Source organism: Neltuma alba, unplaced genomic scaffold (assembly GCF_004799145.2).
Source record: "Neltuma alba isolate B1F8T4 unplaced genomic scaffold, ASM479914v2 tig00004331_pilon, whole genome shotgun sequence".
Classification (NCBI taxonomy): domain Eukaryota; kingdom Viridiplantae; phylum Streptophyta; class Magnoliopsida; order Fabales; family Fabaceae; genus Neltuma; species Neltuma alba.
The window spans coordinates 147796-160958 of record NW_021633659.1 but is presented as its reverse complement, the minus strand read 5'-3'; the positions used below and the strand labels follow the sequence as shown (position 1 = coordinate 160958).

Below are 13163 nucleotides of genomic sequence, written 5' to 3'. Positions count from 1 at the left end.
TTTAATTCTTTGCCCTCAATATCTTGGGAATACAGGGCTGTTTGTTTTTGTTTTTGTTTTGTTTTGTCAGAAATAATTTTATAAAATTGTTTGTTAGAATAACTTTTGAAAACAAAAATAAAAGAATTGTTTGGATAATAATTTAAAAAAAAAATAAAAAGATCACACACAGTTGATGGTTGTCACTTGTCACCGGTAATAGGTAACAACTAATAGGTAAGAAGAAAAGAAGGTTTATTTAATTTTTTAAAGCAAAAAAATGAAAACATAAAAATAAAAATATTAAAAATATGTAAAAGTTGTTTTGATTTTTTAGTTTTTAAAAACATGTTACTTTTTTTATTTTGCAAAACAACCAACTAAAAAAATTACCAAACAAGGGTTTTTGCTTTCTTGTTTTTGAAAACATAAAATTGTTTTCAAAATCAGAAACCAAACAAGCCCAATCTTTATTGTTCGTGGAGCTTACTCCTTGTGTTAAACAAAAAAAATGAGTTTTACTTTTGATAAAATAAAATAAAATAAAATAAAATAAAATAAAAAGGAAAGTGTCTCATTTAAAGAATAATGAAAGAGAGGGTTACAAATGAAAGTGTGGCGAGAGACCAAATCTCTTCATTTTTTTTTTTTAATGAAATTTAGCTCTTTAAGAAAGCTGCATATTAAATTCAGAATGATGGTTGCTTTCTCAGTTTCCTTTCCATGGCAAATTTTTTTCAATTCGATATTCACTCAAATATACAGCAAAATTATAAGCCTCTCTTCCCGTACATTAACCGTTGCAATAATATGTATGAATTATATACATTAATTTAGAACATTTATATTTATATATATAAATGTTATAAAATTATTTTTTTTTTCCTTAAAATTACACAAACTTGCTATTTACCTTTAAAAATTTTATTGATCACCTATGAATTATGAAACAAAAAATCGAATAAATATAGTCTGAACTTTATATTGAATTATACATTTGTTACTTATACTGTAGGACAAGTTTGTGTATATTTTGGGATTTTTTTTTTTTGAAATGTGAAATTATTGAAATGGTTGCCAACATGTGTTAGGCCTAATAAAAATGGCTATATCTGCTTTAATCTCATGATTAAATTTGTTTTAATGCAGAAAATATTTTTGAAAGAAATATCTCCGTGGACCTAATAATAATTAAATTTGATCTAATAGTATTGGATATCGTATAGTTATATCAAAAAATTATAAAAATATTTATGTGACTTTAATAACATTTCATGACTTATTTTTATAGACAAATCCATGCAGATTTTTTCCAAAATAAAACTGTTTTAATTTTAGTTACATAAAAAAAAATCTATTAGAGAGTAGTAATATACTACAAAAAAGGGACATGTAAACGATCAAGAATGGAGGTGAGCAAAACAACACCGAAACTAAACACCAAACCAGACTATTTGCTCTTGTCTATGTAGGGTTGCAACGTGCAAGATGTTGGAAATATGCAAAGCATGTTACAATATATCTAGTATTAATATAAGAGTTAGTTAAAAGTTGAATTTAATTCTAAATATAAGAACTTAATTTATTTTGTTTTCCATATTTTTTTTTCCTTCCCAAATTATCCATATTGATAGTGCATATTAAAAGAATTTGCATTAAAAGGGTAGTTTAATTAAAAAGATAGTTTAAATGCAAATGATTTAACAAAAATACTTGAGAAAAATTAACACATTTTTCACAAATAATTATAATTAACTAACTTTTTAATTTATCCAAATTAGTTAAGAAAATATGATGTCGAGGACTAGACGTAGTGTTCTCTTTGCTTTCTTACCTTCTTGTTGTCTGTATTCATCACATGATGTTGTATTAGTGATCTGGTTCTCGGTTTTGAAATGTATTGGATCTTGTTGGGTGATCTTGGCTTGAATACAACCTCTGCTATTAAATATAAAAGAGAATTTGGGAGTTAGATTTGACTCTACTTTGTCTTCTAAATTTATAATATTTTTTCTTCAAAATATCTCTATTAATTGGAAAGGGTTTCCACCAAAATGAAGTACCGATGTATAATAAGGACATATGGTAATTTAGAGAAGTCAACATATATTTATTATAAACAACTAGTTTAACAAATTTCTTTAATCTTTTCAAATTAGTTACATAACTTTTATATTAAAGACAAGAGGTAGTATCTATGTAGATTAATGTGGAACATTATTTATTAGTGATGTTTTATGCTTTCTCTATGTGTTGGATTTGCTTGTTTTGTGTTGTTGAATGACCTGGTTGTCGTAGGTTTTAAGTAGACTGAAGTTGAACATCTATGTTGTTTTGTTAAACTTGATGGTGCATTGTGTAAAAGGAACAAATATTAAGCAATATTATATATGCCACAAGACAAAAAAGCTTATTATAACATGAGTTGGAGCTTAATTTATATATTTACACTGTGTTGATTGAGATTCGTTATCTGGGAAAATTCAATTTTTTAGAAGATTTTCTAAGTGTTGAAATCCAATTATTTTCTTATAAATTATTAAATTGGAAAACTTATTGAATGTTCCTATTTGGAAAAATTTTTTAATTTGGTTGAAAGGACTTGAATTGAGGATATGTAACTCTTTTTCAACTTTGTGCAATATGTCTACGTATAACTTTTTTTATTTTATATGTAGTTGAGAATAGGTTCTACATAACCGAACAAAAGTTGCACTTATTAAAAATAAGCTACATTTAAGTTCTTAAACAAGTTTCAGATACCTTTAAATAATAAAAGAATAAGATGTGTTCACCAACTTGAAATTTTTTCAATAGCATTTAAATTGTGTGCTGGGATTATTAGGAACTATTTCCTCTTGTTCTTATTATAAAAAGTGACTAACTAATTCATACGTACCAATTAAAATAATTAAAAATATTAAATTTATCGTAAAATTCATGTAATTTTTCAATTAAATATTGTATGGCGCCCCTTTCATTGAAGATAGCGTATATTGGGATTACAAAGCATACGAATAGCATAACATTGTTCCATTAATTATTTAATAGTATTTCCTGACTCTTGTTCTAATGGGCCGGTCGCTGCCCATAAATGACATGGGCCCGGGTTCGATTTGACAGGTGGGTCCTTAGAAATTGTCGACTCCCGACCAACAGAGGTTGGGTCTAACAAAAAAGGCTATCTCCTTACAACGTGACGAACTAAGACTTGAATTTTCGCTGGGAGAGGTGCTCACACTTAGTGCCCGACAGTGTCTCGAATATGATTGCCTCCAATAGGAGAATACCTATGCTTTAGCAAAAAAAAAACTCCACCAACGGGGATTGGGTCTAGCAAAAGGGATTATTCTCTCATAACATGACGAATCAATGTTCGAATTCCTGCTAGAAGAGGTGTTCACATTTAGTGACCAACAGTGCCTCAAATAGAAAGATACCTATGCTTTAGCCAAAAAAAAAAACTCCATCCATCATGGGCCTGTGCGTGCCAGTTGTTATGGGAAAATTGTACTTTCGACACTAATATTTTACTTAAATTCTTATTAAGCCTCTGTGAATTAATCTTTCCTTGTAAGTCATTCCTTATATGGCTTGGCCATGTGGAGATTTGGCTTAATAAATTGGTCAAAATTATCCATGATTCCATCACTACTTATGAATTAATAACAAAATGACATAAAAAGAAGTTAGAAAGTGTAATATTCTAATTCAAATACCTAAAAGTTCAAAATCCCAAAGGAGAAAGTAGTGCATGATCTAGTATTTTGCAAATGTAGTCAAAATAAATAAAACGTCTTTATATCATATTTTTAGAAAAATGTACAAATTTGTTATTGTCAGTACATTTCTTGTTATTAACTATTTATCATTGTCACTTCACAGTTTATTGGTAAATAATTTCTCATTACTAACACATTTCTTATCATTTGTTGTTAAACACTTATCGTTATTAGTTTATAACTTATTAACAAATCATTTGATACAATGATACTTTTATTATTTAACTATATTTGCAAAATACCTTATCAAACATCACTTTCTTCCTAGGATTTTGAAATCTTAGGTGCCTGATTGGAATATTATATTGCAATTTTTAGCTTCTTTTTATGTCATTTTTCCATTTGATTTTGTGGAGAGTAGTTGTTAATTAGTTGTTAATAATTCAATTGATGAAGAATTGTTATGTTTTTTTATAGTATACTACCCCCAGTACTTAATATCAGAGCTTGTTTAACATTCAATTTAATTCTAAATATAAGATCTCAATTTATTTCTATTTTTTTCAATGCAATCCTTATAGAAATTGCACATGTTAAAAATTTAATCAAATGGTGGTTTTAGCTAATACATATGATTAGTAAGAGTATTTTAGGAAAGATAATACCTATTTATTACAATAACTAACTTAACTAATTTTTTTAATCTACTCAAATTAGTTAACTAATTCTTATATTAAGACCGGATGCAGCATTTCTATTCCAATTTACTCATGCATAATTACTGAATTTTCGAAATTAAATTTTAAAGAATTAAAAGCAAAGTCGTTATTTTCTCATAGTATACTTGGTATTCAATTTCTCGTTTTCTTCCGCATAACAGTTGTTAATTTATAAAGTCTACTTGCCATTCTTAACACAAAAATTGTTATTCTTATTCTAAAATGTACGTAGTTATTATTATTAGATAATATTTTTGCTGGCAATATTAAAGTGTATTAATATAATAAAAATCATAAAAAACAATCGTAAAATCTTTTACAAAATAAAAGGTTTAGGGATCAAATCTCACCTTTAGGCTTTGATCACCCTCTTCTCAATAATTCCTTAATTGCCAACGTAAGTTAAAGCACAACGGGTGCCGGTGATTAAAGGAGTGCAGCCGAATTTTCGCTTGAAAATGTAGTAATGCTACCTCATTTTGTTAAAAGACTAAAGTTGGATTTTAAAATATTGATATTAACTATTAATATCTTTAATGTTAAAAGCAATATTGCTCTATTTTAATACTTTCATAATATTGCCATATTTTAATACTTTCAAAATAATCTTGAATCCAGAAAAGATTACGGCACAGCATTACTCCTGAATTAAAACTTTCAGAGAAAATTTTCACCTTAACCCTAAAAATTAAATAAAAGACTTTTATTTTTTTATTTTAACAATTTAAAATCTCCCTCTACATTCACCCTAACTTTGGCTATTTGGGCTACAAAATTCACCATTTTTTTATGAATGTAGATCTGGGCGTCATGTATGTTGGCTGGAAACTCTTGGAGTAAAGAACATTTATGTAAATGTTCTGCTTTTTCTGTCCCGGAAAAAAAAAATCTGCATTTTCTCATGGCACTGGCATGAGGACATTTTCATGCGACCATGTCATTCTCTTATTAATTAAACCGCCGAAAAATAATGACGACAAAATCCTGTGATACTACAGGTTCATCGTGGTGGCCCCCAGACCAGTACTCCGTTCGCTCTATTTAGTTGCAGTCGACGACGATGACGATGACAAACACCGAAGCAACAACAATGGGAAAGAAAAGTGAGAACAGAGGTCCAGTGAAACCCACAGCAACCACGGCGGCTCAAAGTAGCCGTCTTGCGTCTGGTTTCAAGCTAGTTGGGTTTACCAACTTAGTCCGAACCAACCCAAAATCAGATCGCTTCAACGTTAAGCGTTTCCACCATGTCGAGTTCTGGTGCTCCGACGCCACCAACACTGCTCGCCGGTTCTCCTGGGGTCTCGGCATGCCCCTTACAGCCAAATCCGACCTTTTCACCGGTAACCTTACTCACGCTTCCTATCTCCTCCGTTCCGGTGACCTCTCCTTCGTCTTCACTGCTCCCTACTCTGCGTCCATCGCCGCCGCCCAGCAGATTGAACCCAAATCCACCGCTTCTATCCCCACGTTTGACCGCGACTCCTGCGTCGCCTTCGTTGCCTCCCATGGCCTAGCAGTTAGGGCCATTGCACTTGAAGTCGAGAACACAAAACTTGCATTTGACACTAGCGTCACCCATGGCTCCAAGCCAACGGCCTCCCCTGTTCTTCTCGACAATGGGGTCATGTTGGCGGAGGTTCTGCTCTACGGCGACGTCGTCTTGCGATATATCAGCTACAACGATCCGTCTCAAGCGTCCGACCCGAACCCCAGCAATTGGTTCCTCCCCAAATTCGAACCCTTGGAGGAACTATCTTCCGACCCTTCATTGGACTACGGGATTCGCGGGATCGACCATGCCGTTGGTAACGTGCCAGAGCTGGTTCCGGCGGTGAATTACGTGCATGGATTTACTGGGTTTCACGAGTTCGCCGAGTTCACGACGGAGGACGTGGGGACGAGCGAGAGCGGGTTGAACTCGATGATGTTGGCGAACAATGAGGAAACAATTTACCTGGCACTGTGCGAACCAGTGTTTGGGATGAAGAGGAAGAGTCAGATACAGACATTTCTGGAACACAATGAAGGAGCTGGGTTACAGCATCTAGCTCTGGTTAGTGAAGACATATTCAGAACTCTGAGGGAAATGAGGCAGCGAAGTTCAATAGGCGGCTTCGAGTTCATGCCTCCACCACCTCCAACTTATTACAACAATCTCAAGAATCGAGCCGGTGACGTATTGACAGATGAGCAAATTAAGCAGTGTGAGGAGCTGGGGATTCTGGTGGATAGAGATCATGAGGGAACTTTGCTTCAAATTTTCACCAAGCCCGTTGGAGACAGGTAATATAGTTAGTCATACCCCTCTTCCTATTTGATCATATATATATATATAAACCTGTGAGATGAATGGGCAGGCCAACCATGTTTGTGGAGATAATTCAGAGAGTGGGGTGCATGAAGAAGGACGAGGGAGGGAAGGTGTATCAAAAGGGAGGATGTGGAGGCTTTGGGAAAGGGAACTTCTCAGAGCTGTTCAAGTCCATCGAACAATATGAGAAGACGTTTGAACTTAAAAGAGTCACAGAGCCAGCAACCGCTGTTTGAAAGCAAATATGTTGGTGCAGTGATTTGAGCAAGTGTTGCGTTTATTGAAGCTGTAATACAAGAATTATCCTGTTACTGTAGAATAAGCAGCTGTTGGCTGATGAGAGCAAGAATAAATAATCATCCTGGCTGGTTATGGATAAACAAGTAGTGCACTTTAGGTTGGATCATAAGTCATGATGTACTTCGATTAGGATTTCATTTAATTTGTCTGTAATATAAGTCATAATCAGAATATTTTATGTACTAAATAATGCTGCTTCCAATGAACAAACGTAGCTAACAAGCTCTTTTTCCATCTTCTTCCTCATTTCAATATCAACCAATGAATAGAAAAAACATACCAAGCTTACTAATTGATATAGGTATTGTCATCTCATTCATCCAGGCTACGATTTTGTTCGTATGATTGATATATCAATTTGGCAACTCTTCTTTTTAATTAAGAGTCCCTACAAAAAGAACCCATCAATATAGTCAATGGACTTCTTGATATAAATGTGGCATATTTTTCTGGGACAAATTAGTTTGTATAAACAGTGGATTTTCAAAGATTTTATGGATCTTTAATAAAAATAAACATGATTATAATTACTTTTAAGTATTAATTGATCATAAAAGATAAAAAAATATTAATCGTATATATATTTTTTGTGCTTGAAATTAAATTTATTTAAATCAGTTTCTGCGTGTTATATGAACTTTTGAGAAATGGGTCACACTATTCTAACTCATGAACATTATATGATTTGTGGTGTACTTTTATATTAATATGTTGAATATATGTAATGAAATGTACAATAATCTGTGCGATTCAAAACTCCAAAACATGAAGTTTTAATTTTTTGTTGCTAAAAAATAGGTATCCTCCTATTGGAGATAATACTATTCGAGACACTGTCAGGCACTAAATGTGGGTACCTCTCTAAATGGAAATTCGAACCTTAGTTTAATATCTTGTGAGGAACTAGTTCTTTTTGTTAGATTTAACTTCTATTGGTAACATGACGTTTTAATTTGTGTAGTGGACATTGGGAAGCCTCGGGTAAAAAATACAAATGGGCCACAGCTATTGTTTCCCTCTCAACCCAAATACAGAGTCTAGGTTAAGCCTCTCCTCTAAAGCCTTTTAATGTTGCTCAAAGACCCAAAATTGACAAAACTTGCGTAAGAGCAATATTAGAAACCGTACGGAATTTGGATTTAGCTTTTCATAATACCATGAATCAAGTTTTGAATTCCTGAAAATGATTTTCACATTTCCATCAAATTTATATATGTAATGTCCTAATTTACGCTGACTTTTAATACACATTGCTTGAGTAAAACACTACACCAATGAAATGTAGCAAAAGAAAAAGTTTGAGAGTCAAAAAAAACACATGCAACAACTACAACTTCTCTTATCCTTAATGTACGATCTAAGTGAAGAATTAATATTGGTTTTAAATATAAGATTTTTCATATAATTATCAATTTTTTAAAATTAATTCTATTGATATTCCCTCAATAATAATTAAATAGGAAAGAGAGGGAGGGAATTAAGAAGATGCTTAAGCTATTTTAGAAAAAACATATCATATTAACTAATTTAACGATAACATTCTTGATATATTTAAATTAGTTAATCAAATCTTATATTAAGAACTATAAGAGCACTACATATATAAACGGTTCAACATTTATAAACTTGTAATTCAACTCTCAGACAATTCTAAACAGTAAACATTAAATATAAACGATAGTCTAAGATTTGTTCGGTATACATATAGGATGAAATGAAATCAAAATTTGTGTCCATAAATAAAAAAAGATAATTGAATTAATTGTCATTGTATAGTGATGATATATAAGACGATATTACAAATGCAATAAATATAAATATATCTCTACTACTTTACAGAGAAATGGGAATTCCTATGCCTTCTTCCACATTTTCCAGATGCTCAGCGAAAAATTTATAGAATGCCTTTCACATTATAAGATAACCAAAAATACAAGCAAAATATATATCCAATTCTCAGAATTTTAACAACTAAACAAAAAGTTATTTTGGATATTTCATTAAATTAAAAATAATGAAATAAAGACAGGATTATAACAATATAAAAAAACAGATATCTGTTCAACTTACTAAACAAATTACAGCAATATATAAAGTAACATTTTCTTGTAGACACAAATTGTTAACCAAAATCACAGGTGCATAATAATTAATACAGTAATTAAAGACTGATATTTTATTAAAATAGTTATTATAATAATGATAATGTGATTTTGGTCATCAAGATTTATGAAAATATATGAGAAAGAAACAAATTAAAACAATGTCAGAGAAACTTGGAAAGATGAGTTTGAGTGATATAATTAGAGACAAGCTGACTGGTTTTGGCAGAAGGGTGGAAGGCATCCCAGAATACATATTTATTGGCATCAGGGCAGGTGAAAGGACTGTTTGGATCGCACAGAAAACCCATCTCAAATCTGCCTGTTCCACAACACCCCACTCCTGAGTCTTCAAAACCTGTCCAAACAAACATCGCCCAACGTCACTTATTGCTCCATTCGTTGTTTGATGTGCTTTCAAATCTCAAGGCTGAAAAAAATCTCAAGGCTGAAAATTTCAACGCTTATTTAATATCGATAAATGGTTTTTTCAGAGGATTTTAATTATGCTCTCCGCAAAATCGTTTCATGTCCTTCCCATCATTTTCTTATTTATTGCTAGTTTAAATTGAGAATTTTAAATTTTACTATCTTCATTCTTAATATAAAAAAAAGTTGACTAATCTAAATAGATTAAGAAAATTTGTTAAGTTAGTTACTTGTAATAAATAGGCATTCTCTTCCCTAAAATGTTTTTGCTAATAATATGTAATAACTAAAACTATCATTTGATGAAATTAAACCTTTAACATATGCAACTATTACAGTACTATCTGGAGGAACTACGTTGAGAAAAATAGATAAATATAAGAAATAAAATGAATTAGAATCTTATATTTAGGATCAAATTAAAAGTCAAACTAGCTATTATATTAAGTACCAGATGTAGTATTATTTTATAATCTATTGGCTTGTTTTTAACTCTAATGCGGTACTTAATTAATTGTGGTCATTGTTTTACATGGACAAAACAAAAAATAAACATTTGTTTATGAGATTAATAATATAAACTATCATTCATTAAGAAACGTGAATCAGTTAAGTCTGTTTTATATTTAAAATTGAAGGGAGTGATTAACTTTCAATTGGTTGAAAAATTAAAGAAGCATGAACTAAAATTGGCAAAAATCTACTACTTCACAATAAGACTTCTATTTTTATTATCCCTTCAGCAAAAAGACACATCCATAAGTTTTGATTAGTCCCTTTTTTTTGGGGTAAATTTAAAAGCACAGTTTATAAAATTTAGTAAAGCATTATTTATGAATTATTTAAAAAAAAACTCACAAATCCAATTGATTCATCTGGGTGACGTACTTGACTTTAATTAAGATCTAAAGGCAGAAATTAATTAATAGTTTTAATTAAGATTAATTTGGGAATGTTCTAATAATCTTTGAAAAAATTTAACTACCTTTCTCAAGAATTTATATGATTCAATTAGAATGTCTTCTAAACAAGAGGTCGAAACTAAAATAGGTTAGTTGAAAGGTATTTCCTCTGGCAATCTGATATGCCATTCTATTCCTAGTAAAACCCAGAAATGGAACTATAAACTGAAAATTCCATTCTCAGCCCAAGCCTTTAAGATAGACAAAACCAAAAACTTAAGAGCAGCAAAACAGATCTAATAATTAAGAAAAGATCTTACCAAACCGAGAAGGCTGTGTGATAATTTGCAGTATGAAGTCAAATGCATTTGCATCAACCAATTGAAACCCAGGAAGCTCCTTATTCAGTTTCGTCACCAACTGACCCAACTTCCCATTGAACTCCAACGCCACATTGTTGTATTCCTCCACACATCCATGGTACTCCAAAATGTTGGTGGCCCTTTCCAGGGGCAAGCACCCCATTGGAGGGACCCCTGTGAGGGACACCTTCCTTGCTCCAAGGTCATACAGCCCTCTAAGGAAGTTCTCTGCTAAACCTATCAGAAAATCCTCGTACTCCTCAATTGTGAACTCAAGTTGTCGTTCCGGTAAAGTGTAATAGTTTTCCAGGAAATCGTTTGTTCCTATGCTCACTAGGTATAGAGCTTCTCTTATTATCTTGTTCGCCTTGTCGGTGCCAAGATGAGACCTTAGCTTCTTCTGGTACTCCTTGTAGTACTCCACTTCTTTCCATAATGGTATCACATCCTGTCAAATAAACGATCGATCTGGCTAATGTTTGTGTTCAAATCATGCATAGTATATTATCGGATGTTTTCTTTTTTCATGTTTGATTCTACAAATCATGCATACATATACCTCAAGTTATATCCCGCAGTGAAAAAGCTAGATCTCTCTTACAAGGAAGAACCTAAGTTGTTATATATATATATATATATATATATATGCATCTTGAGATTTTCTTGGTTCAAAGTCTCAAGATGCAAATACTTTTTCAGAAAGCTCACCTTTCTGAAATCTGGAAGGTGAATTTGATGAGATGATGAGATCACTCACAGAAAGAAAATATATATATATATATATATATATATGTAGAGAGAGAGTAGTGTAATTTGAAGGGAAGAAGGTAATTACAGCAACATTAGAAGTGGCATTGTCATAGCCAGTACCAGCAGAAGCAAAGCAAACACCGACAGCAAAATCAGAGATATTATAGGAAGGATCTAAGTAAGCAGGAACGTAGGGTTTGAGGCCAAAGGCTTCGGAGATGAAGTCGGGAGGGATTCTGCCATTGGAGAACCTTCCAGTGGGAAAGCCACCGAAGAAGTCACGTCCATAAGGCTCGAAGTTGCTTCTCGCTATGGTGGGGATGAAGTTGTTGTTCCCAGAATCCACAGACGAGTCACCAAACACGATAATCGCTGGAACTTTCTTTCCACTACTACTGCTGCTGCTTGCTGATGAGATGAAGAAGAACAAGACTTGAATCAAACAAACTAAGAGAAGGGTACTACGGAATTTTCCCATCCCACTTGCTCTCTTAAGATTGGTTCTGATACTGAACCTTGAGCAGAGATCAGAGGTCGGGAGAAGCAACAGTCTTTTCCTCACAGAGTAAAAACCTTCTTTAAGTATCAACTGTTTCCTTTAAGTATTTACTTCTTTGCGTACGATTTAAAAATGGCATTGAATTAGGTATACCAGGTCCAGGGAACCAAAAAAAAAAAAAAGGTCAAGATATTGAATGCATATAGAGAACAAGCTGTGTATTTAGTTTGTTGTGAATAATCTATTAATAAAAATGAACAGAGACTAATGTTATTTTCAAGAAAATAAAATTAATCTGAGAAAAAATTGGCTAGAAGAAAATATGTTGTACATGATTGAAGATCAATTGCAGGTCTTTTTGACCAATAAAATTTTTAAATAGGTACTTATAACCAAATTTTTATTAATCTTTTATCTATAAAGTTAAAAATTATGTTTTACTTGTTTCCATCTTCATTATGTTTGGAAACGATATTAAAATGATAGGGGAGAACTCAAAAGAAGAAAAAATCATTGATATTGTCCGCGGATGTATTGAAATCATTATTGAAACTTGAAAGGGTTAGTAATATATGTGGTTTAAAAAAGAGAATAGAAAAGTAGGTAGGGATACCTTTGGATGAAATTAGGTGGGAGTTTAATTTGGGCATTGATGATGATCATTAATGGCAGCCTAATTAATTGCTAACTACGAATATGAGTGATTGAATAAAAGTATAAAACCATTTCAATCGTGAAAAGAAATTTCGGCAAGAGATCAAATAAATGGCTTGGCTTAGAAGTTACTCCATCGATGTTGGGAACAAGCAATTTTAATTAGTTATAATGCCTAATTTGGAAAGAAAAATAATCCACATGTTACACAGAAATTACATGGCTTCTAAATATGAAATTATAAGATCTCAATATACTACCTTCGCTCTCTAATATAAGAACTAATTTGACTTTCAAATTAATTTTAAATATAAGACCCCAATCCACTTTGTTTTTCATATTTATCCATTAGTTCTTATAATAATTGCACATGTTAAATGTATTACCAATGACACTTGATTAACAAAGATATTTTAAGAAAGATAATATCT

The 13163-nt window shown here is 31.9% G+C and overlaps 2 protein-coding genes across 2 annotated transcripts; one reads left to right on the top strand and one right to left on the bottom strand.

The window, feature by feature from the left end:
* The first annotated feature begins 5480 nt into the window (after window positions 1–5480).
* On the top strand, window positions 5481–7171 carry LOC114744316 (4-hydroxyphenylpyruvate dioxygenase-like). The gene is made up of 2 exons (XM_028932486.1): window positions 5481–6706; window positions 6781–7171. Exons 1-2 carry the CDS (start codon window positions 5481–5483, stop codon window positions 6968–6970), a joined length of 1416 nt encoding a protein of 471 aa, XP_028788319.1. The 3' UTR covers window positions 6971–7171.
* A 1514-nt stretch (window positions 7172–8685) lies between these two features.
* Window positions 8686–12078, bottom strand: LOC114744326 (GDSL esterase/lipase At2g42990). The gene is made up of 3 exons (XM_028932495.1): window positions 11665–12078; window positions 10788–11277; window positions 8686–9494 (listed from the first exon to the last, which is right to left on the bottom strand). The coding sequence occupies exons 1-3, from the start codon at window positions 12055–12057 to the stop codon at window positions 9301–9303; spliced, it is 1077 nt and encodes a 358-aa protein (XP_028788328.1). The 5' UTR covers window positions 12058–12078; the 3' UTR covers window positions 8686–9300.
* Between the last annotated feature and the right edge of the window lie 1085 nt (window positions 12079–13163).

Coding starts and splice junctions, on each gene's coding strand:
- LOC114744316 (XM_028932486.1), top strand. CDS start 5,481: ATGACGATGACAAACACCGAAGCAACAACAATGGGAAAGAAAAGTGAG. Junction 6,707..6,780: donor ACCAAGCCCGTTGGAGACAG/GTAATATAGTTA, acceptor ATGAATGGGCAG/GCCAACCATGTTTGTGGAGA.
- LOC114744326 (XM_028932495.1), bottom strand. CDS start 12,057: ATGGGAAAATTCCGTAGTACCCTTCTCTTAGTTTGTTTGATTCAAGTC. Junction 11,278..11,664: donor ATGCCACTTCTAATGTTGCT/GTAATTACCTTC, acceptor TTTATTTGACAG/GATGTGATACCATTATGGAA. Junction 9,495..10,787: donor CACACAGCCTTCTCGGTTTG/GTAAGATCTTTT, acceptor TTGTTTGGACAG/GTTTTGAAGACTCAGGAGTG.